Genomic DNA, 26187 nt, shown 5'->3' on the forward strand with positions numbered 1-26187 from the left:
CGTGAACATTTGTGAGTATATATTGCATCTGTCAAGATACAATGTAAATGATTTTCTGAAAAAAGAATCAAATTTCACATTAATCTTAAGCCAAGTTCCCAGTAAAATAAACTTTCTGGGAGAGACAAAATTTGTGCCTGAGAAAATCTGCATTCAGCTTCCATGGGACATTAAACAGTCTGTTAACTGTTACAGTGCAAAAATTGAATTCTAAACCTTTGAATAACTAGAGAAGTCATTTCTTTCATTTTGACAAATTAAAGTTTTTTTTTAGCATAACATCATTTTACACTACACCTTAACACTTCCAAGTGAGAGACTGTTAAAACTTAAAACCTTGTTCGGGAATATACTTTACATACAAAACTGCAGCTCAAAAACATTTGAAAACTAGGATTAATGCAGATGGGAGAAACCTTCCGAACAACAACATAATCACCCACAGCCAAGCTCAACTCCTTCTCAGATTCAGCACTAAAAGCATGCATTACCTGCAACAATGAACAAGAAACTTCAGTGTTAAAACTGTACCATTATATAATTTACGGTGTCATGCAGAACCACTTAAAAGGAAAAATAAATTGAAATAGCCATAAAGTTAATGTTTCAGCACAGATTAAAGGGAAAAAGATGTGAAATTGATAATTATAACACGCATCAGGCAGAATAGTCCACTTTCAATGGTCAAAGATGTCTAAATTTTATCTACAAAAACAGATCCTGTTAGCTTCTTTTGAATTTATGCATGGCAAAATACTCACTGCCCTAACAAAAAATACTCACTGCTATATGAATCAAATATGACTAAGAAACTAGTAGAATTTACATAGAAGCTACTATTCCCTTAAGTTACATGCAGACACGTGTTTTAAAAATGTGGGTTTTAGGAATGGAGACCATACTTCAGCCAAGAAGTACATTGTTTTTTCTGAGCAGTTCTCAGGCAGAATTGCAGGAGGAGCAGACTCTTTCCGTTGCTTTTCAGAAACCATCTAAAACCGAGTTACATGTCAACACATGAATGTAAAATAATTTAATATAGAAAAGTGATCCTTGTCAAAAATATGAAAGGTTTCTATTCACCTCAGCTTCAACCTCACCAAGAATAGTAGCCACTCTCTGATGATAAGTCCTTTCTCCTTCAACCTTCAACAGCAAAAGCTTTAAAAGTTATAAATGATTATGTGCCCCAAAATAGAAGACATATTCTCAAGATCATTAGCATTTTTTTTTTTTGTTTTCCTCTTCGTTCAGTTTGGCTTAAGATGATGTGCAGATGTACCATTGAAACAAGCCTCTGGAAAGTTAGCCTTTGCTGCTGTGCCTCAACAGCAGCCAATGCAGCTGCAGCTTCTTTACCCAGAACTGCCATGTTGGCTTTTAGTTCCTGCATTTTAGATTCTGCTGCATGAAACTTTGAAGCATTTTCAGGATTTGGCACTTCTCTTACCCGTGCTTGCCTTCTAGAAGTCTCTGCTGCCTGTTTTATGGTCAAAATTGATTATCACATAACAAATGCTAAAAGAGGAGGAAGATAACCCAATAGCCAGATCTTTGATTACCTGTGCCTCAGCATCTTGTCTCATTCGACTATAACGTTGAGCAAGATGACGAGCATCTTCCAAAGGAGCACCAGTGATCATTGCCCTCAAAGGATCTATAATCTGGAAATATTTAAAAGAGACAGCAGACATCACGTTATTTATCAAGCTAAACTAGGTATCAGTTCTACACATCTGATTGCATCTGAAGTGAAAGGTGATGTAATGTTACAATACTAATGATATGAAATCCAAGCTTTACAAGAAAGCTAAAAAATGAATTTTTTAGCTTAGCAATATACTGCATGGCAGAAAAAAATAGGAAAAGGCATACTTTTAATATCCACTAGTTCAGATAGCATAAAAAAGCTTCTAATAGTGTAAAAAAATAGATGATCTTTTTCAGTAATTAAGGGTGCTTGATTATTTTTGCTTTTCTTCCAAACACAATAGAGAGTCTGGGCTTCGGATGCCTCTGGGGAGTTTTCTCATATATCTTTTGTTTATAATCTAACTTGTGATTCTAACAATGCTCAGTTTCCTTTGCATTTTCTCTTTTAAAAAGCAAAGACTCACTTCCAAATTAGGGTTTTTACCTTGTCTACGGTCCTTAATAGGATTAATACCAATAGGATTTCCTGATAAGAAGACCTTAGAAAGCATAGTCTCTGGATGTTTTTACTCTGTTTCCAAAGTCACAAGACAATGCACATTTTTATTTTTTGGTACGGTTCATCTTTCTGGTGCATTGGAACAAGCTTTTGGTGTTTCAGAGAAGCATTGGCTGAGTCCTCCTTTGGGAAGTTTCCTTCTGCGCTGAAGTCTAAGGGCCCGGAACTTGATTGTACTAAGGGAAGCTACTTCGGAGATGAGCTACTTTTGTTTTGGTTTGGTGTATTGGGTTGGACCTGAACCTTAGAAAGTAGAATTTTCCATGGTCCAGTAATATCTATCGACTTGTTTCTAGTAGGGTTCCCTTTTTGGCTTCACTTTGGTACTCTTGACTCTGATTTGTTTAGAGGAGTACAGCTAAATAATGTGCAAAAAATTGGAGGGCTTTGTTCCAATAGCAGTTTTTTTAGTTTTCCTATTGGTTTTTTTATTGGAGGATATCTCATTCTTCATTCTCTGAACCCTTCTTTCTGGATTAATAATACTTCTTCAACTATCCCCCCCCCCCCCCCAAAAAAAAAATAAAATAATAAATAAATAAAAGAAGCTTCTAACTACTCTAATTATGAATTATGATACACTCATAGCTTCTAATTATGCACAAAAAGCACCAACAATTGATTGATTTGGCACGCTATTGAAAGCAGAATATAAGTAATCACATGGATCCATTTGCTTGCTTCATGGAACAAATTGCAGACAACACTGTCATCATAAAACTCTCCAGTCACACTCCCAACAATTTTATTCTCATCAAACAATTATACAGATCTTAAACCCGTAGAAACTGACAAAAACATTTCAGAACCTTGACACCAAGTTAGCAGATGCACAACATCAAGGTTAAAATAAACAAATAAAACATAGGGTACAAAAGCACACATGCATGCACACCCATGAAGCAACCAGGCGCGAGCTATATTGCTGTGTGGGCATCAGAACAGATTTTTTGGTGGGTACAATTTGAAACCCAGACCTCCTTTACCCCACCCTATCCATTTAACACCTGAGCCAGGCCTCAAGACTAAAATGTGGCATCAATACATAAAATTATTGTATGCATAGGGCATCAAAACTTTAAATTAGTGATCTCTAAGATATTAGCTATTTACATCATGGACCAAATTTCTGGCTCCGCCCCTCTGTGTTCATATGCTGTAAACCCCCAACTCTCCTCCCATCCATTATATTTTATCTTTATATGGAGCTGGCACAACCTTGGTGCCATTAATGAAAATTTTCACCAATCAAAATAAAAGAAATTCTGCTATTTTCTGAAAAAACAAAAGTCCTGTCCCAACATGTTCACTGCAAGTTAAATCCTCATCAACTTGCACAGTCTGCTCATCAAGCAGGACGACGAGGTCAAAAAAACTAATCTGATGACTTTGACGGCATCATAGGCATGTCTGCTAGTTTTTAGGCATATCATAAGGAAAATCATGTCTAAAATAGCCTCCAACACAGACCTAATCCCTCTTTACAATTGTCAGTGGCACTTTGACACAAAAATTCAAATTTGGCACCGAATCAACAGATCATGCACCATAGTTTTGTTAAAGCATTTAGTGGTACACTGTTTCAAATTCTCTAACCAGTAACAATTGACGAGCATTGACTAGCATTCATAAAAACAAAGGTGGATTCCTTCAGCCCTCATAGTTTATAAGTTACATATTTTCTTATTGAATTTATCACATTAATTGAAAACTATTTATGAAAATAACCCCAATCCCACCCCCCCCCCCCGGGAAATAAAAACATGCACACACACACATAAAGACCAAAAAAACAAAACAAACAAACAAACAAACAAATAAATATACATAATGATACATTGATAATAGCGTTTTATCATAGAAGCTTCCTAGAGCCAACCTTGCCTATATAGACTGCAAACCAGATCCATTAAGCTTATTCTATGAGAATGATAGTGTGAGTACTGAAAAATAGTGAATAAAGGACTTCTTACATAGTTGTGCTTGATTGGGAACTAATTGGATCAATTGAATTTAAGTTGGATACTTGGATGTAAATGCTTACTGAATTGTGAATCATAAGATTCAATTTGAAAATTGTAAGATTCAAGCCATTTCTTGCTCATTTCAATTCAACTATTAGATTTGAATCAATAGGCTGGCAAATCGAGTCATACAATTTTAACAACTATCCTGCAAGCTTTTTAATAGAGAACTATGCTACAAGGTATTAATTAATGATTTTTTCCTTTCTATTTTCAACTTTTTCTTTACAACTACTTTTTCTATAAGTGTGTAAATTACAAAAGGAATCTAAGGGGAAGTCACCAAGTAATACAAATAAATTGCTAAAACATAAATATTTTTGTTTTCAACTATTTTTTCCTTATGATTACTACAACAAACAACAAAACCAAGCCTTAAGTCCCACTAGGTGGGGTCGGCTACATGAATCATTTCCCGCCAATTTATGTGATCATGGACCATTTCTTTTGACAGATTCAGGGATATTAAATTTTTACTCACTATCTCCTCCCAAGTTAGTTTAGGTCTACCTCAACCCCTGTTACTGCCCCCCATAGTAACTAACTCACTCTTCCTCACTAGTGCACTATGTGGTTTACGTTGCAAGTGTCCATACCATCTGAGTTGTCCCTTGAAGGAAGAAACGATCGAAATATTTTCTTCATTAATTTTGTTCATATGTACATCCCAATATATAATACAATTACCTATTCTACACAAGGAAACAATTTGCTACTGAATAATATCAAATCCCCCATAATTACCCACTTCCCTAATTTGTATACCATTTACAAAGATACTCGGGATTGAGATATTAACACTCCCCCTCAAGTTGGATCATAAATATTAATCATCTCCAACTTGCTAATAAGATCATCAAAGCTCTATCGTCTCAACCCTTTAGTGAGAATATCTGCAGTTTGTTCCTTGGTTGGTACATAAGTCTTACATATAATTCCTTCTTCAATTTTTTCTTTGATGAAGTGTCTGTCTACTTCCACATGTTTAGTCCTGTCATGTTGAACTGGATTAAGAGATATGCTAATAGCTGCCTTATTGTCACTGTAGAGTTTGATAGGAAAGTTCACCAGGACCCGTAGATCCTCCTATAGTTTTCGTAACCACAATCCTTCACATATCCCTTGAGCGACTGCACTGAATTCAGCTTCAGCACTACTACGAGCCACAACATTCTGTTTTTTGCTTCTCCAAGTCACGAGGTTTCCCCAGACGAATGTACAATATCCTGTGGTGGACCTTCTATCTTCCACTGATCCTGCCCAATCTGCATCTGTAAAGATCTCTACTTCCTTGCTTTCACATTTCTTAAAGAAGAGTCCTCTTGCCGGGGATCCCTTGAGATATCTAAGGATCTTGTATACAGCATCTAAGTGAACTTCTTTTGGTGAATGCAAAGGTTGACTTACTACACTGACTGCAAATGCAATATCTGGTCTAGTATGTGATAGGTAGATCAGCTTGCCATCCAATCTCTGATACCTCTCCTTTTCTACTGGTTTTCCACAATCTTCAACCCTCTTTACTGTTTCTATCGTGGTTTCACTGAGTTTGCATCCCAACATGTCAGTTTCAACTAGGAGGTCAGTAACATACTTTCACTGAGAGACACTAATTCCCTTTTTCGTTCTTGCCACTTCCATGCCCAAAAAATACCGCATCTATCCCAAGTCTTTAACTTCAAATTCAGTAACCAGAACCTTCTTCAATCTCTCCATTTCTACCGTATCATCGCTAGTAAGGATTATATCATCAACATACACTATTAGGATTGTTCTCTTACCTCCTTCAGACTGTGAATGGTCTGATTGCCCTTCTCGATACCCTTGATTCTTTAGTACCTTTGCGAATCTTTCAAACCACGCTCTAGGAGATTGCTTGAGGCCATATAACGATTTCTTTAGTTTACACACTCTGTTTTCTTCACCTGTTCTACTGAATCCTGGTGGTATAGTCATGTATACTTCCTCTTCTAATTCTCCATTTAAGAAAGCATTTTTAATATCAAGTTGTTGTAGTGGCCAATCTAAATTGGCTGCCAGGGACAAGAGAACCCGAACTGTATTTAAATTTGCCACTGGTGCAAATGTTTCGGTATAATCAATGTCGTGAGTCTATGTAAAGCCTTTTGCAACAAGTCTGGCTTTATATCTTTCAACTGTTCCATCAGATTTATATTTCACTGTGAAGACCCATTTACAACCCACTGGCTTCTTCCCCTTCGGTAGATCTGTCAACTTCCAAGTTCCATTTTTTTCTAGGGCTCGCATTTCTTCCATGACTGCCTCTCTCTATTCTGGTATTTTTAGAGCTTCCTGAATGTTTTTTGGCATTTTCATCTTGTCAAGGTTAGAGACAAATGCACGATATCCTGTAGACAAACTTTTATAAGACATGTATTTCGACCAAGGGTATTGAGTACATGACCTGGTTTGTTTCTAATTGCAATAGGTAAATTGATATCATCAAGTGCGGGATTATCAGAGGAAGACTCAATTACAAGATCGGGATTAGGCAAGGGCTCATGGTTATTCAGAGCAATCACCGTTTCCAACACTCTTGGTGCCTTAGGTATGAGATTCTCCCTCTCCTTTATTTCGGCTTTCTTGAGTAAACCAGTATGTCTGCGTTGTTTTGCTCTCCTGCATCTCCCCCTAAGGGTAAGTGTTCTATTGTGTTTGGCAAGTCGGGAAGTAATGCAATGGAAGGCTCGATAGATGGGTCAGGGAATGGAGTAACTGGAGTAACTGGAGAGAATGACGCAGATTCAGTAGTAAAGAGATCAAACAACCGATCTTCACTCCATTTCTCCCCCTGAAGAGAGGGCTTTGGGAAATAAGGAGTGGTTTCAAAGAAAGTGACATCAAGACTAACGAACAGTCGTTTTGAGACCGGATCATAGCATTTGTAGCCTTTTTGGGTAGGTGAATAACCAAGGAAGACACATTTAATGGCACGAGGATCCAATTTATCGCGATGGTGTGCATGGACATGAACAAAAGCAGTACAACCAAAGATTTTCAGTGGGAGACTGGAAGGGAGTCGAGAGGTAGGAAAGTGTTCGTGGAATTTCCGAAGAGGGGTGACAAATGAAAGTGCTCGACTTGGCATTCGATTAATGAGATGTGTGGCTGTTAAGATGGCATCGCCCCAAAAATAATGTTTCATGTGGGTAGTAAACATTAATGCCCGAGCTACTTCAAGTATATGTCTATTTTTTTGTTCAGCAACCCCATTTTGTTTAGGGGTATCCACACAAGAACTTTGATGAACAATCCCATTATCTTGAAGATAAGTTCCCAGGATGGTATTAAAATATTCCATACCATTATCAGTACGTAGAATCTGAATATGAGTCTGGAACTGTGTATGAATCATGGTATGAAAATTGATGAAAATGGAGCAGACTTCAGTTTTATCTTTCAGTAAGTAGACCCAACAAAGACGAGTATGGTCATCGATAAAGGTCACAAACCATTTTATATTGGTGCGATTTAGGGAACGTGAGGGACCCCATACATCACGGTGAAACATAGCAAATGGGCAAGATGGTTTGTATATGGATGATGGAAAAGAAGTACGACGATGTTTAGCAAGCTCACATACGTCACATTAAAACTCAGAAGCCATTTTATTTGAACAAAGAGAAGGAAACAAACGTTTTAAATATTGAAAATTGGGATGACCCATTCGTGAATGCCATAACAAAAGTTCACTATTTCTAGAAGTAGATGCAAAATCACAAATTACAGTATTACATAGTTCACTCAAACTTGCCTCCTCAAAGTAGTAGAGTCCCTCATACTCTTTAGCAGTGTCAATCGTCTTCCCCGATGATAGGTCCTGAAAAACACAATGAGAGGAAACAAATTTAGCGGAACAATTCGAGTCTTTTGTTAACTGACTGATAGATAACAGATTGCACGATAACTTGGGGACATGTAAGACCAATTGTAAATTTAAGGAATCAGATATGCGAATACTTCCTTTTCCAGTAACTGGTGAGAGAGAGCCATCAGCAATTTTTACCATCAAATTCCCGGGATATGGTGAGTAGGATGAAAAATATTGATAAGACCCAATCATATGATCGGATGCACCCGAATCATTTATCCATGGAGATTTGTAACTGGATGTGGTATTTAAAGCTGACAGATAATTACCTCGGTGAGCCAGGGAACCAAAGGAAGACTGACCCAATGTTTGCATTAATGAAATCATCTTATATAGCTGATCCAACTGTTCAGGACTGAATGCACTGCTGGAAGGGGTATTGTTGTTCTCTCCTTGTAATCTTTCAGTTGATCCGTCAGTGCTAGCCTGGTACCCACGATTTTTTTGGTATTGTCTCAGTTTCCAATATGCCAGTTTTCCATGAATCTCCCAGCACGTATATTTTGAATGACCTGTTTTTCGGCAATATTCGCACCATAATTTGCCTCTTTGTGATCGTTGACTAGGTCCCCTTGGGCCTTTTGATACAACGGCCGAGACATCCGGCCCAGCGTGCCCATTTAATTTTTGGGCGGATACGGGTACGGGGAGGTCCAGCCCAGCAGGTTCATTTTGAGGCCACAGCATCACACGCCTCCTGTTCTCTTCCCTCCTGACCTCTGTGAAGACTTCTCGGGTTGAAGGGAGAGGTCGCCGGCCAAGGATCCGTCCCCTCACGTCGTCAAGTTCTCGATTCAGGCCGGCAAGAAACTCGAAGACCCTCTCGTTTTCAAGCCTGCTTCACTATCGCGTGCTATCGCCGGAGCACTCCCACTCCTTGTCGATGCTCAGATCGAGCTCCAGCCAAAGATGAGTCATCTCCATGAAATACTCAGTAACACCTCTCTCACCTTGCCTCATCTGCCACAATCGGGTCTTGATGTCGAAGATTTGTGAGTAGCTTTCGACATCGGAGTATGTCTCACGTACGGCTTCCCAGACTTCCTTCGCCATTGGCAAGAATAAGTAGACTTTTCCGATTGATGGTTGCATCGAGTTGACGAGCCAAGCTGTGACCATGGAGTTTTTGGAGCTCCATCTTTGCAAGGCTACAGCGTCGAAAGGGTCTGGTTTCCTCCGCTCACTGGTAAGATAACCAAGCTTCCCTTTTCCCTCAATCACCAATTTCATGGACTGAGCCCATTCACGGAAATTTTTTCCGTTTAGTTTTTCCAATGAGAGTGGAAAGGTTGTGTTATCCATCCCATTCAAACCCCCACCGGATGTGGCCTCTGAGTCACCGGTGATGTTTGCAGAGGAGGTAGAGCCTCTGCTGTTAGCCATCATTCAGCTAGGTTTAAGAAAACCTAGCTCTGATACCATGAAGGAAGAAACGATTGAAATATTTTCTTCATTAATTTTGTTCATATGTACATCCCAATATATATAATACAATTACCTCTTCTACACAAGGAAACAATTTCCTACTGAATAATATCAAATCCCCCATAATTACCCACTTCCCTAATTTGTATATTATTTACAAAGATACTCGGGATTGAGATTTTAACATACCTCCCTTATCTTATCCTCTATAGGAGCTACACCTAACTTACTGCGAATATGTTCATTCCTTAATTTATCTTTCAATGTTATACCACTCATCCATCTAAGTATTCTCATCGTAGCAACATTTACTTTTTGGATATTATGTTTCTTCGTCGCCCAACATTCCAATCCATAAAGCATAGCTGGTCTTATAGCTATCTTATAAAACTTCCCTTTCAATTTTAAGGGTATTCTACGATCATAGAGCACACTTGAAGCACTTCTCTTTTTTACCCAACCTACTTTAACTCTATGCATTACATCATCTTCAATTTCCCCCTTTGCTTGCATAATAGATCCAAGGTATTGAAATCTATAAAAGTTATTTATTTTTTCATCATCAAGTTTAACTTTGTCTCCACTATTCCTCCTATCATTACTAAAATTACATTTCATATATTCTGTCTTATTTCTACTTATCCTAAAGCCTCTAGATTCCAAAGTTTCTCTTCATAATTCTAACTCAGCCTCTACTCCATCCCTAGTATTATCGATTAATATAATATCATCTGCAAACAACATACACCATGGAACCTCCTTTTGAATACTATTAGTCAATTGGTCCATCACTAAAGCAAAAAGATAAGGACTCAAAAGATGATCCTTGATGTACACCTATGGTGATTGGAAATTCTCTTGTTTCTCCATCTATAGTCCTTACACTAATCATTACTCCATCGTACATATCCTTAATGACATCAATATACCTACTACATACACCCTTTTTTTCTAAAACCCACCATAGAACTTCCCTAGGTATCCTATCATATGCTTTCTCAAGGTCAATAAATATCATATGCAACTCCCTCTTTTGTTCCCTAAACTTTTCCATTAATCTTCTTAAAAGATATATTGCTTCTGTGGTAGATCTCCCAAGAATAAAACCAAATTGATTTTCTAAGATCTTCGTTTCTAACGTTAATCTTTGTTCAACTACCCTTTCCCATAGTTTCATCGTATGACTCATAAGTTTAATTCCACGATAGTTATTACAATTTTGAATATCTCCTTTGTTTTTATATATAGGTATTAAAGTGTTTTTACTCCATTCATCTGACATTTTCTTAGTTTTTACAATTGTAATAAATAAATTAGTTAACCATATAATTCCGTTATCACCTAAGCATTTCCAAACTTCAATTGGGATGTTATCTAGTCCCATAGCTTTCCCATTTTTCATCTTTTTTAGTGCAAAATTGGCTTCATTAACTCTAATTTTGCAAATAAATCTCATATTTTTAGTCTTTTCCTCATTTGACAATTCTAAGTTTAAGTCTTCTATTTGGTTTTCATTAAACAACTTACTAAAGTAACTTTGCCATCTTTCTTTAATGTCTTCGTCCTTAACCAAGACAATATCATCCTCATTTTTTATACATTTTACATTTCCTAAATCCTTACTCTTCCTTTCTCTAGCTTTAGCAAGTTTAAATATATCTCTTTCCCCTTCTTTTGTATCTAATTTATCATACAAACTATTAAATGATCTGTATTTAGCTTCACTAACAGCCTTTTTTGCATCTTTTCTTGCCTCCTTATACTTTTCAAAGTTATCCTTGTTTCTACATTTTTGTCACGTTTTATACCAAATTATTTTTGTCTTTATGGCTTTTTGTACATTTTTATCCCACCACCAACTTTCTTTGCTATTTGAGAATCTTCCCCTTGATTCACCTAAAATCTCTTTTGCTATTTTTTAATAAAGCTAGCAAATCTACTCCAAAGAGTATTTGTATCTATCTCATCCTCAATAGTCCAATCCCCATCTTTGATCATTTTATCTTTAAATTTTCCTATATTTTCGTCTTTTAGGTTAAACCACCTAGTTCTCTTACATTAGTTAATTTTATCTTTTTTCTTCCATTTTTTAATACATATATCTAGCACTAAGACTCTATGTTGTGCGGTTAGGCTTTCACCTGGAATAACTTTACAATCCTTGCATGATAAACGATCTACCCTCCTAGTTAAAAAAAAATCTATTTGACTTCTATTTTGTCCACTTTTAAAGGTTATTAAACGTTCTTCTCTCTTCTTAAAGTAAGTATTCATTATACTAAAATCATATGACATAACGAAGTCTAAAATCATCTCCTCAGGCTCATTTTCGTCTCCATATCCATATCCTCTATGTATCCTCTCATAATTTTTATCATCCCTTCCAACGTGTCCATTCAAATCTCCTCCTATAAATATTTTCTCAGTCCCTCGTATGCCTTGTATAATATACTATCCATATCTTCCCAAAATTGTCTCTTAAGATTTTATGCTAAGTCGACTTGAGGAGCATAAGCACTAATGATATTTATTATATCTTGTCATAATACCATCTTGATTTTTATAATTTTATCCCCTACTCTATTTACATCAACAACACTATCTTTTAATTTTTTGTCTATAATAATTCCTACTTCATTCTTATGTTTTTCTTTTCCAGTGTACCAAAGTTTAAATCTTAATTTATCAATTTCTCTAACTTACTCCCCCACCCACTTAGTTTCTTGAAGGCAAATTATATTAATTCTTCTTTTGATCATTGTATCCATAATTTCCATGTTTTTACCGTAATTGTCCCTATATTCCAAGTTACTAATCTAATCCTAGTTTCCTGAACTAACGTCTTTACCTGCCCATGTCCATAATGACGCAAGAATCCTCGCATATTTGACACCGTACCTAGGCCCCAATTGGTAGAAAAAAACCAACAACCCCTTGGGGTTATCCTGCACTTGGAAGAAGAAGTAGAAAAGGGAATAAATATAGTGATAATTTGATTCTTCGTTGCCGTAGTAAATAGGAGAGAAATTCGAATTTTTTCTTCGTATTTACAAAAACAAAAGAAAAAAAAAATAGAAGTAATTCAAATAAAAAAACTAGCCGACACGGCGCGTCGCTTCAGGGAAACGACCTAGCCCACCCTCGCCCACTTTTCGCTACAACCGGGTGGTACAAGTACAACACGTCGCTCGTAGGGGATGCCCCAGAAAATACTCGGTAAGGATTCATATCATAGTGATCTGACAAATTTTACGCTAGCTGTCAGCTATCTAATGCAACCCTCCTCCTTTACCCAAGCTTGGGACCGGCTGTGTGTGAAAAAATTAAGACATTAAGTGCATCACAGGCAGAGTTTCCTTATGGTTACTAAATTTCTAAAAAGTAAATACGAATAGATAACTTATTAGAGCTGTTTTAATTATATTGCTGTCCCAAATTTCAATATAATAAGAAGTTCAAAGGTCAAGATGTTCTCAGTTGTACTTTCATTTATTCATAAAACATTCATAAAATCAAAACACAACATATATCAAGCTATTATGGTAATGAACTAAGTATTGTATGCTTGCATAATAATATAAATAACAAACTATGTCTATCCTCTACAGCCCTACTTCATCCTCCCAAATCCCTTTTTTACAAGAAAAACCACCAATATCCTGACCAAAGCAGGCACCCTAAACAATCCATTCAAATCCTATCAATTTGAAAATAAACTGAATGAGCCAACAAAATTTCAAAACATCTTGTGAGAATTTTTCCTTCATCAGTGAGATTACTTGGACAGAGACAACAGGGAACAGGAAGTACTACAAAAGGTCAGAAACAAATTATTGAAGTACAATTCCCCTCAAATATTTGGTTACTCCCACAGTCCCACGCTCACCTCTCGGACTGGCAGAGGACCATATGGCACAGCGGTGTGGAAATACATTAGGAAAGGTTGGGATGAATATTTCTCCCTCTTTAGATTTCACGTGAGTGATGGAGACAACATTTATTTTTGGCATGATGTGTGGATTTATCTGGAGGCTCTCAGCGTCTCATTTCCAGCCATCTACAACATAGCTTGTGATAGAGATGCTTGCATTAGTCAGCACCTTCAAGCATCATTACAGGGGGTTTTCTGGAATATCCCTTTTCATAGAAATGCGGAAGATTGGTCACTTAACCAGCTCACTGATTTCTTCCGTCATCTTTGCAAGATCCAGCCTCAAACACTCGTAACCTTCCTGTTTGGTCCTTGGACAGGAAGGGGAGTCTTCACTGTCAGATCCTTTCACAAAAAACTTTTTATCCGAGAATCAATCAACATTCACTCCCCTTGGTCTCAGCTTGTGATAGAGATGCTTGCATTAGTCAGCAGCTTCAAGCATCATTACAGGGGGTTTTCTGTAATATCCCTTTTCATAGAAATGTGGAAGATTGGTCACTTAACCAGCTCACTGATTTCTACAGTCATCTTTACAAGATCCAGCCTCAAACACTCGTAACCTTCCTGTTTGGTCCTTGGACAGGAAGGGGGGTCTTCACTGTCAGATTTTTCACGGAAAACTTTTTATCCGAGAATCAATCAACATTCACTCCCCTTGGTCTCAATTATGGAAGACAGCTTTCCCAAATAAGGTTGCCTTTTTTACCTGGGTAGCAGCTCATGGTGAGATCTTGTCCCTGGACAACTTGCAGGGAAGGGGGTTCTCCATTGCCAACAGATGCGCCCTTTGCATGGCTGAGGCTGAATGAGTAGACCACACCCTTCTCCATTGCCCCTGGACTAGAAATCTTTGAAATGTGGCTTTGACTCTTATCGGACAAAGGTGGGTTACCGCTTGATCTGTGGGAGGGCAACTTTGGGCCTGGAGAGGGATTCAGGCAAAGGAACATAGGAAGGCTTTGTCTATCGATCCTCTCAGCTCTCGCAATTTTCTAGTGTGCACGGAAAGAGAGGAATAAAGGGTTTTCAAAAATTCAATCTTTCCGCTTCAGTTCAGCAAAGAACAGTGGTTTACTGCAGTTAGCCAGTTACTAGTTGGCATAGTGAGCTTGTAGCAAATGAGTTTAATGAAATTTTTTATTTTTGTGACACCCTGCTTGATTTCTTGTACTATGGTTTGGCATCCCCTTGATGCTCCTTTAATATATCCTCTTTTCACCAATCAAAAAAATAAATAAAACAATGCTTAGAGAGCAAGGAAAATACTATTGGAAACCTAACTCAACTCAAAATACCATTTTCCTATTACCTAAAATCCAAAAAATATCACCCAAATAAAAATTCCCTAAATATATCAAACCAAAGAAAAATAAAATACCATATTCGCATAATTTATCAGCCATTCAGCCCCCCCTCCCAAGGTTTAAAAATGAACTCAGCCTCAAGTAAAAGCATAAATTATTGGTAGCTAATTGAATAATTCATCTTCATTCATGAGTAATCAATTGCATAGACAATATGATCATTGGAAGAGCTCTTCTCCAATCTCAGCTTCCTAGTTTAGATATGCTCCTCAATATTTATATATTTTTTTTCTTTGGGCATTGACTGCAACTGTGACATTCAAGTCTTATTCCTTTAAAGTCCAGTTTGCTAAGTTGGTGTAAGAACTCAACATCTATTATTTTCTTGCAACTATCCTTCAAAAACTCTTTGTTTTGATAAGAAAAAATATAATATCTGAAAAGGATGTACTATACAAGGAGAACAAGATGTCCTCGAGAGAAAAAAGCCAAAGAAAAGCCAAAACAATTACAAAAGATCTGCCCTCCAATCCCTTTGAAGGTCGGGCAGCAACAACCCCAAAAAAGCCCAAACAGATAAGCCAAAAAAAAAGGCAAGAAAGACAATTCTCCAAAAAAATTGAGGGTCCACAAAAATTGAGGGGAAGATATGTAATCCTTGAAGATTCTTGAAACTACGTGATCCAAAAGATCCACAAAGTAGGAAAAAATTTACACAAGGCCTGTCCTTTTTTAGTTTTTCTAAAACTCATTTGCAAGAAATCCTCCCATGACATGAGAAGCCACCCAAGCTTCACCAAAACAAGAGAAGAGAGCACGAAGGAAATTTTGCCACCCATCAATGAAGGAAGACCCAATACTTGCTCTGCTTCTCATAAATCTCAGCAAAGGCAATGGCTTGATCAATTGAGCTAGAGTCAAAGGACTGCAACTCAATGAGCAATCCGTAATGAATTCCCTCAATATTACAGAATAATATGTTGCAGCTTTTGCCGACAAAGTCTTCATTGATGAGCTAGACTATGCTGCCAGGTACATGCAAGGCCCTCAAGCAAATAACAGTCGTGCCAACTTTTCTATGGCTTTGGCACCTATATAGGTAAACAAATATATTTTTAATTTGGATGAACCAAAAATAGCATTTATTGATCCCCATTGTGAACTCAATTCCATACTCAGTTTTTTAGGGGCCAGCACGTAGGGATGTATCATGAATACAAAGAGCAGTCGAGGTACTAGAAGGTACATTGATATCCATAACTCCCTTCTGTTTTCTATCCAGAACAATAATATTCAGAATAGTGGAAATCTTGGACTTGAGAGCATCGAACTTACAGTATGTCAAGTTGATCGACCATATAGTTAATTTGATTTTGGAAAGCAACAACCTGAGAATTGAGAGAAGCTTCCTTAGAGGTTAATTCAATGATTTACTTCTTCACTCTTCCTTTCATGCATTTTGGTGTTAGGATTCCAAAATCAATTGGGATTTCTAATTAACGTGTTAATATTCTCAAATCAATTAGGATTTTTGTTCAATGTTATGATTATCAAATCAGTTAGGATTTCTATTTAATGTGCTATGCTTCCCAAATCAATTTGGATATCTATTTAATGTTATGATTCCTAAATCAATTAGGATTTCGTTTTAAGATTCCCAAACCAATTAGGACTGAGTCCATTAAGGACTTGGGTTGGGATTTTTTTACATTCCTAAGAGTAGCTTCCAACCCAAAATCAATTGGGTTGGAAGCTAGGCTAAAGGCTAAACTGACCAATATGATTAAAGCCTCAATTTGAAGAGATCTTGGAATCCCTCTCTAAACTACTCAGTGCATCTTCATTTAAAGAGGGAGATGAAGATGACTCTACATTAGCTAATCGTAGGGAGCAGCCATACATGCACGAAAGAGATTACCAAGAAGATCGAGCTCACGGTCCTTATCATGTGAAAGTGAAATTTCCTCAGTGGGACAGCGATGGCCCTACTAGTTGGGTTTTAGGGGCTGAAAAATACTTTTGCTTTCACCGCACTGCAGGAACATCTAAAGTTGAGATTGCTACTATTGGTCTAGATGACAATGCTATTCAATTGTATGACTGGTTTGAAGCAGGTTCTAGAATCCCTTTATGGGGAGAATTTGTTTATGGATTACCTGTCAGATTTGGGCCCATAGAATATTAGAATATTGATGGAGAGATTGCCAGAATACGCCAAATTAGCACTGTCTTGGAGTACCAGACACGATTTTTTAGCAACTATCAAACAGAAAGAAGATTGGAATGAAAGCGAACTTGTTAGTACTTTTATTGAAAGTCTCCTACCTGACATTTAGCATGAGGTCAAAGAGCGTCGGCCATAGACTATGACCACTGCAATTTCCTTTGCACGGTTAGAAGAAGAGAAGTTGAGAGAAGAACCATGTCGCTCCTGCAAAACCATTAGCAAGCAATGTCAACAACACTATCACACCACCTGCTCCTCACAATCCTCATAACAAACACTGACTGAAGAACTTAAGAGAAAATGGCGAAGTGTTTGTCATGGCATTGTGAAAAGTGGTATAGGGGAAGTCGTTGCAAAAAAGGGAAACTCTTGATGATTCAACTAGTGGGAGAGCTAGAAGAGGCTGGGGATGACTGGGCTAATTTAGGTCAGGAAGATTTGGAATTTGATGATAGGATGAATATATCACTTCTTAAGTTCATGCTTTAGATGGGTATGCCAATCATCAAACCATTAAAATTAATGGCTTCCTAGAATGCCAACCTGTCACTATCTTAATTGATACAGGAAGCGCTAATAATTTCATGGATGCTAAAATTGCTAAATAGCTAACCTATCATGTGCAGCAATGTGAAAAGTTTGATGTGAAGGTTGTAGATGGAAGGACCTTGACATATCAAAGCGAGTGTCCGAAGGTTAAACTTACTATGCAAAATCATGAGTTGCATGTTGATTTCTTTTTGTTGCCACTAAAAAGACTATGAGTGCTAAGAAGTTCACTGTGAACAGCTAGAAAGTGACTCTTAAATGAAAATGTTGTAGTAATGTCACTACAGTTTTAAGCTATCGTATGTAGAAGCTTCTTAAAAAGGAGAGACATAGGTGCCAAGTACAACTTTGAGCACTAAAGGAGTTACAACATAAACCTAGTTAGGATGAAAGGCTAGAAAAAAGATGCATTCAAATGGAGTCAAGAAGCTTAACAAGCCTTTGTCATGCTTAAGCACGCAATTTCCACCACACCAGTTCTTGCCTTGCCATATTTCAACTAGGTGTTCATCATTGAGTTTGATGCATCAAGTGTTAGCATTGGTGCAGTTTTAATGCAAGACAGAATCCACATTGCTTTTATCAGTAATGCTATTTCTCCATCCCACATCAGCATGTTTGTTTATGACAAAGAGATGCTAGCCATTGTGCATGCAATTACAAAGTGGAGACTCTATTTAATTGGTCAGCATTTCCAAATCCAAACTAATCACAAAAGCATGAAGTATTTACTGGAGCAACGAATCTCTTCCATGGAATAACAAAAATGGGTCACAAAATTGTTAGGCTATGACTATAAGATTAGTTACGAAAAAAAAGAGTAAAGAATGTGGAGGCAGATGCGCTCTCACAAATTCTTGAGCAAGTTGAACTTGTAGCTATTTATGTACCTGCATTTACCACTCCTGACTAAATTAAGAAGGAATAGTGGCAAAATACAGATACTGGAGATATTATCTAAAGGCTACAAGAAGAGTCAACTTCAGTCCCTCCTAACTTTTGGGACTCTATACACTGGCTGTATAAAGGGAGGGTTTTATTAGTCCCTAATTCAACCCACAATAAAATCATACAGCAAGAATAATACCCACCAGTTGCAAGTCACTCTAGATTTCTTCGAACCTGCAAGTGCATTTCTTAGGAGTTTTATTGGAAGGAAATGAAGGGTGAAATCAAAAAGTTTGGTAGAATGTTATGTTTGTCAATGACAGAAGGGTGAAACAGTGGCAAGTCCAAGCCTTCTACAGCATCTTCCTATTCCAAAATAAGCTTGGGCCTTTCCATGGATTTCATTGAGGAACGGCCACCATCTCATGGTAAATCTACTATTTTTGTTGTTGTGCACACTCGCAAAATATTCTCATTTTTGTGTCATAACTCACCCTTATATTGCTACAAGTGTTGCTTGCGCTGTTGAGAACATTGTCAAGTTGCATGGAATTCCTCAGTTTATTGTTATTGATCATGACAAAGTTTTCACCACCAACTTTTGGGAGGAGCTTTCCCATTTGTAATGAACACAATTGAATATGAACACTGCATATCATCCACAATCAAATCTTGGAGACTTATCCATGTTGTTTTTCTAGCGACAAACCGAAGGATTGGGTGTGATAGCTTCCATGGGCTGAATGGTGGTACAATATCACTCATCATTTCTCTGTCAAACTTCATTAGAGGCTGTTTGAGCTTCTCCTGCCCTTGCTAGATACTCAGCTAGATCCTCCAGAATTGATCAAGTTGACAAGGAGTTACATGACTGAGACAATTTTTTTTTTTAATAGAACATGATTGAGACAAAGTGTTTCAGCTCCTTAAGGAAAACCTTTCTGCAGCCCAAGCTCATAAGAAAGCAAGCTGATAAGCATCATAGTGAAAGGGAATTCTCAATGGGAGATTGGGTTTTTCTCAGGCTACAGCCCTATAGACATATATCAGTGACTGTTCGTTCTTCAACAAAGTTGTCTCCTCAACTCTATGGACCTTATAAGATCCTGAAACGTATAGGCATTGTTGCTCATTGCCTTGACACCCCAATAGGTTCTAAGGTACATCCAGTTGTTCAATTCTCTTGCCTCAAGAAGAAGTTCGGGGAGCAAGTTATTGTGCAGCGCCACTCGCCTGATATTGCACCTATTGGTGAGATTCAACTGCTGTCACAAGCAATTCTGGACCGCCGAGTGGTCAAATGTAGAATTTGAGACATCAAAGAAGTTTTAGTTCACTGATCTCACTTACGAGCTAAAGATGCAACTAGGGAAACTTATCAATCCTTGGAGGAGAGATTCCCAGAGTTTATTGCTGCTCAGTCTTGAGGACAAGGCTGATTACAAGGAGGCGAGAATGTTAGGATTCCCAAATCAATTGGGATTTCTAATTAAGGTGTTAGGATTCCCAAATCAATTAGGATCTCTAATTAAGGTGTTAGGACTCCCAAATCAATTAGGATTTCTATTTAATGTTATAGTCTCAAATCAAATAGGCTTTCTATTTAATGTGTTAGGATCCCCAAATCAATTAGGATTGATTCTATTAGGGACTTGGATTGGGATTTTTTACATTCCGAATAGGAGCAGGGTTCCCTGACCTATAGATAACCATATAGGGCTTTTTCATTCAAGAAATAACATAATTCAGAGCCTTTAGCTAATTCGGAGGCAGATCCTCTCAGAATGATAGACCTCATTTCTCTTTCAATTTTCCATCCTTTCAATTTCCCCAACTTCCCTATAATAAAACCCTAGGGTCTTTCATTTGCCCACCTTTTGAGCCAAGGGATCAAATTGATCCTTCATCGCCATTGTTGCTTCCCATCTTTCACAAAAAGACATGGATTTCTCATGGTATATTAGAATATGTAGCAAGAATGAGCAAAATCTCAGTCTGCCGCAATTTATCACATATCAGATTCAATAGCCACTGGCGGAGGCTAATATCTCATCATTAGAAATAAAAAATCATGAGCAGAATTGATTTTCTACAAGAGAATGTTAATGTCACGCAACTACAGTCAAAATAAAATATCACCAAATTCAGCCGGGCATAGCCTGTGCTGGACTGATCTGCTTGTGCAGCTTGGGTTATGGGCCAGGTTTAATGAGCCTGGATTGTTTAATGGAAGATTGAAGGTTAAATTGGGGAGGGCAGAATCTGGATTGATCCTAAGCAATTTGGATCAAGAGATAGAGATTAGATGTATAACACCGCCTATCATGCACTTAATGTCCTAATTTTTTCACACACAGCCGGTCCCAAGCCCGGGAAAAGGAGGAGGGTTGCGTTAGGTGGCTAACAGCCAGCATAAAATTTGTCAGATCACTATGATATGAATACTTACTGAATATTTGCTGGGGTGTCCCCTACAAGCGACGCGTTGCACTTGAACCACCCAGGTGTAGCGAAAAGTGGGCGAGGGTGGGCTAGGTCGTCGCCCCGAAGCAACACGTTGTGTTGGCGCCCGGGTACGGTGTCAAATATGCGAGGGTTCCTGCATCATTCTATACGTGTGCAGGTCCCGCCGTTCGTTCCCCCCCCTAGTCTTCGCTCGCCCCCTTGGAATATCGGGCCCCCCTTCCGTGGTCTCCGTCCCCGCCTGGCCCTTGTGGGCTCCCCCTGCCCTGCCGCCGCCTTCCACTCCTTGCTTCCCGCCCCTACGTGGGTGGGGGATGCCCGCTATGCGCCCTCGCTCCCTCCCCCCCGCTTTCCCTTTGGTCCCCGGCCCCGCCCCCCACATCCGCCGGAGTCGTAGCGTCGGCCTTCTTCTCACCCCCCCCCTTTCCCCGCTCCCGTTGGGTTGTCCCTTCGGTAGGGGGCTCGCCGTCTCCACTCCCGGCTGGGTCTTCGGACAAGCGCTCCTCCTCCCTTCGTGCTTCTGCTCCTCCTGGCTTCGTCACCCCCTTCTCCGCGCCCCCCCTTTTGGGCCGCTCTGCCTGTATTCTCCCGGCCTCCCCGGGCTGTGCGCCCCTCGTTCTGGCGGCGCTCTGCCATGAACACGTTGGGAAGAGATGGGAAGAGATAATAAAAATTCTGAGCGGGAACCAGCGGATCTGGCTTTCTGGCGACAAACTGAGTCTGGGCAATGACCTTGCTTCGCTCTGTCATCTGCTTTCGGCTCCTGCATCCTCCTCTACACGAGAGACCGGACACTTCCTAACCGTTCCACGGGACCCCAATAGAAGTCAAATAGATTTTTTATCGGCGGGTGGATCGGTTATCATGCAAGGGCTGTGTACCGTGATTCCCAGTGACAGCCTCCTCCCCACCCCCCTAGATTCTTCGTCTTGCTCCTGATTCTTCCCCCCTGCGCCCCCTGCTCCCCTCCCCAGCGGTCCGCGCCTCGCCTGGTCCCCTCCTCCCTCCCCTGCGCCCCACCCAGGGAGACAAAACATCAGTAGTGGGTGATATCCCGAGTACCTGTTTAGACATTGTGTCTATAAACCTTGGATATTTGAGTGCCTACATGAGTTCCTTCACCCGCTCCGACCTGTTAGATCTCCCACGCTAGCCCGGGCAAATTAAAAACAGAGGTAGAGAGAGGAGCAAACGATAAGAGCAGTGGCCTTGTTGTTGGTTTGGCAGAGGATAAAGAGTCTGTCCTAAAACTCATTTGCAAAGAAATCCTCCCATGACATGAGAAGCCACCAAGCCTTCACCAAAACAAGAGAAGAGAGCACGAGAAATTTTTGCCAACATCAATGAAGGAAGACCCAATACTTGCTCTGTTCTTATAAATCTCAGCAAAGCAAAGGCTTGATTCTCAATTGAGGCTAGAGTAAAAGGACTGCAATCCAATAGCAATCCGTAATGAATGCCCTCAATTATTACAGAAATAATATGTTGCATTTTGCCGACAAACGTCTTCATTGATGGAGATAGACTATGACCTGCCAGGTACACTGCAAGGCCCTCAAGCAAATAAAACAGTCGTGCCAACTTTTTCTAGGCTTTGGCACCATAGAGGTAAACAAAGATTTATTTTAATTTGGAGGAACCAAAAAATAGCATTATTGATCCCCATTGTGAACCCAAGCCCATACTCAGTTTTTTAGGGGCAGCCACGTAGGGATTATCATGAGACAAAGAGCGTCGAGGTACTCGAAGGTACATTGATATCCATCACTCCCTTCTGTTTTCTATCAGAACAATAATATTCAGACTAGTGGCAATCTTGGACTTGAGAGCATCGAACTTCCAGTATGTCAAGTGATAGACCTATAGTTAATTTGATTTTGAGAAAGCCAACCTGAGAATTGCGAAGCTCCTTAGAGGTTTCATTCAATGATTTTACTGCTGCACTCTTCTTTAGGCATTTTGGTGTTAGGATTCCAAATATCAATTGGGATTTCTTAAGTACGTGTTAATATTCTCAAATCAAATTTCGGATTTTTGTTCAATTTAGATTATCAAATCAGTTAGGATTTCTATTATGTTTGCTATGATTCCCCAATTTCATTTGGATATCTATTTAAGTTATGATTCCTAAATCCAATTAGGATTTCGTTAAGATTCCCAAACCAATTAGGACTGAGTTCCTTAAGGACTTGGGTGGGATTTGTTTTACATTCCTAAGAGTAGCTTGCCAACCCAAATCAAATTGGGTTGAAGCAGGCTAAAGGCTAAATGACCAATATGATAAAGCCTCAATTTGACGAGATCTTGGAATCCCTCTCTAACTTACTCAGTGCTCTCATTAAAGAGGGAGAGAAGTTTTTTGAGTGACGCTACATAAAAAAATAAGCTATTCGTAGGGAGCAAGCCATAATGCACGAAGAGATTACCAAGAAGATCGAGCTCACGGTCCTTATCATGTGAAAGGGAAATTCCTCAGGCGAAGGATGGCCCTACTAGTGGGTTTTAGGGCTGGAAAATACTTTTGCTTTCACCGCACTGCAGGAACATCAAAGTTGAGCTTTGCACTATTGGTCTAGATGACAATGCTATTCAATTGTATGACTGGTGTTGAAGAGTTCTAGAATCCCTTTATGGGGAGAATTTGTTATGGATGACCTGTCAGATTGGGCCCATAAGAATCTTAGAATATGATGGAGAGATGCCAGAATCGCCAAAATAGACACTGTCTTGAGTGACCCGCCACTATTTTGCAACTATCAAACAGAAAGACGATTGGAATGAAGCGAACTTGTTAGTACTTTTATTGAAAGTCTCCTACCTGAATTTAGCATGAGGTCAAAGAGCGTCGGCCAAGAAATATGAACCACTGCAATTTCCTTGCACGGTTAGAAGAGAGAAGTTGAGAGAAGAACCAGGTCGCTCCTGACAAAACCATTAGCAGCAATGTCAACAAACCTATCACCACCACTGCTCCTCACAATCCTCATAACAAACATGACTGAAGGAACTTAAGAGAAAATGGCGAAGTGGTTGTCCATGCAGGTGAAAAGTGGTATAGGGAAGTCGTGCAAAAAAGGGAAAATCTTGAGATTCAATAGTGGGAGAGCTAAAGGAGGCTGGGATGACGGGCTATTTAGGTACGGCAAGATTTGGAATTTGATGATAGGATGAAATATCATCTTAAGTAAAGGCTTTAGATGGGTCTGCCAATCATCAAACATAAAATTAAATGGCTTCCTAGAATGCCCACCTTCATATCGTATTGTACAGGAGCGCGAATAATTTCATGATGCGTAAATTGCTAAATAGCTAACCTATCATGTGCAGCAATGTGAAAGTTGATGTGAAGGTTGTAGATGGAAGGACCTTGACATATCAAAGCGAGTGTCCGAAGGTTAAACTTACTATGGAAATCATGAGTGGCATGTTGATTTCTTTTTGTGCCACTAAAAAGACTATGAGTGCTAAGAAGTTCATGGAACAGCTAGAAAGTGACTTTTAAATGAAAAATGGTGTGTAATGTCACTACAGTTTTAAGCTATCGTAGTAGAAGCTTCTAAAAGGGAGAGGGAAATAGGTGCCAGTACCAAACTTTGAGCCACTAAAGGGAGGTACAAAATAAAAATAGGTAGGATTGAAAGGCTAGAAAAAGATGCACTTCAAATGGAGTCAAGAAGCTTAAACAAGCCTTTGTCATGCTTAAGCACGCAATTGCCCACAACACCAGTCTTCGCCTTGCCATATTTCAACAGGTGTTATCATTGAGTTTGATGCTCAAGTGTTCGATTGGTTGCGTTTCAATGCAAGACAGAATCCACATTGCTTTTATCAGTAATGAGATTTCTCATCCCACATCAGCTGTTTGTTATGCAAAGAGATGCTAGCCATGTGCATGCATTACAAAGTGGAGACTCTATTAATTGGTCAGCATTTCCAAATCCAAACTAATCACAAAAGAATGAAGTATTTATGGAGCAACGAATTCTTCCCTGGAATAAACAAAAATGGGTCAAAAAAAAATTGTTGGCTATGACTATAAGATTAGTTACGAAAAAAAAGATAAAGAATTGTGGAGGCCAGATGCGCTCTCACAAATTCTTGAGCAGTGAAACTTGTGCTATTATGTACCTGCCTTTACCACTCCTGGACTAAAGTACGAAGGAATAGTGGCAAAATTTACAGATACTGGAGCTATTACTAAAGGCTACAAGAAGAGTCCACTCCGTCCCTCCTAATTTTGGGGGACTCTATACATGGCGTATGAAAGGGAGGGTTTTATTAGTCCCTAATTAAACCCACAATAAAAATCATACAGCCAGAATAATAACCCACAGTTTGCAAGTCACTCAGATTTCTTCGAACCTGCAAGTGCATTTCTTAGAGTTTTCTTGGACAGGAAATGAAGGGATGAAATCAAAAAGTTGGTAGAAACGTTATGTTGGCAATGGAAGACAGGGTGAAACAGTGGCAAGTCCAAGCTTCTACAGCATCTTCCTATTACAAAAAGTTGGGCCTTTACAGGATTTCATTGAGGAGCGGCCACCATCTCATGGAAATCTCACTATTTTTGTTGTTGTGCACAATCGCAAAATATTCTCATTTTGTGTATCACTCACCCTTTATATTGCTACAAGGTGCTTGACGCTTTGAAACATTGTCAAGTGCATGGAATTCCTCAGTTTATTGTTATTGTCATGACAAAGTTTTCACCACCCAACTTTGGGCGAGCTTTCCCATTTGTAATGAACACAATTGAATATGAACACTGCATAATCATCCACAATCAAATCTTGGAGGACTTATCCCTGTTGTTTTCTAGCGACAACCGAAGGATTGGGTGTGATAGCTTCCCTGAGTGAAGGGTGGTACAATATCACTCATCATTTCTCTGTCAAACTCATTAGAGGCGTTTGAGATTTCTGCCCTTGCTAGATACTCAGCTAGATCCTCCCAGAATGATCAGTTGACAAGGAGTTACAGGACTGAGACAATTTTTTTTTTTAATAGAACATGATTGAGACAAAGTGTTCAGCTCCTTAAGGAAAACCTTTTGCAGCCCAAGCCATAAGAAGCAAGATGATAAGCATCATGTGAAAGGGAATCTCACTGTGGAGATTGGGTTTTTCTCAGGCTAAGCCTATAGACATATATCAGTGACTGTTCGTTCTTCAACAACGTTGTCTCCTAACTCCGATGACCTTATAAATCCTGAAACGTATAGGCATGTTGCTCATTGCTTTGACACCCCAATTAGGTTCTAAGTGGTACA

The 26187-nt window shown here is 39.0% G+C and overlaps 1 protein-coding gene across 2 annotated transcripts in view; it reads right to left on the reverse strand.

The window, feature by feature from the left end:
• LOC131144522 (SH3 domain-containing protein 3) overlaps nucleotides 1-26187 on the reverse strand; it is a 71603-nt gene that overhangs the window by 1238 nt on the left and 44178 nt on the right. Inside the window, exons 5-9 of one of the 2 annotated variants that reach the window (XM_058093220.1) lie at nucleotides 1563-1664; nucleotides 1283-1480; nucleotides 1084-1146; nucleotides 903-992; nucleotides 417-491 (exon numbers count right to left, since the gene is read on the reverse strand). In XM_058093220.1, the coding sequence (XP_057949203.1) occupies nucleotides 417-491; nucleotides 903-992; nucleotides 1084-1146; nucleotides 1283-1480; nucleotides 1563-1664 (528 nt within the window). The remainder of the gene's footprint in view (nucleotides 1-416; nucleotides 492-902; nucleotides 993-1083; nucleotides 1147-1282; nucleotides 1481-1562; nucleotides 1665-26187) is intronic. The other variant, XM_058093221.1, reaches the window with a different exon arrangement.

The sequence above is a fragment of the Malania oleifera genome, chromosome 12, assembly GCF_029873635.1.
Source record: "Malania oleifera isolate guangnan ecotype guangnan chromosome 12, ASM2987363v1, whole genome shotgun sequence".
Classification (NCBI taxonomy): domain Eukaryota; kingdom Viridiplantae; phylum Streptophyta; class Magnoliopsida; order Santalales; family Ximeniaceae; genus Malania; species Malania oleifera.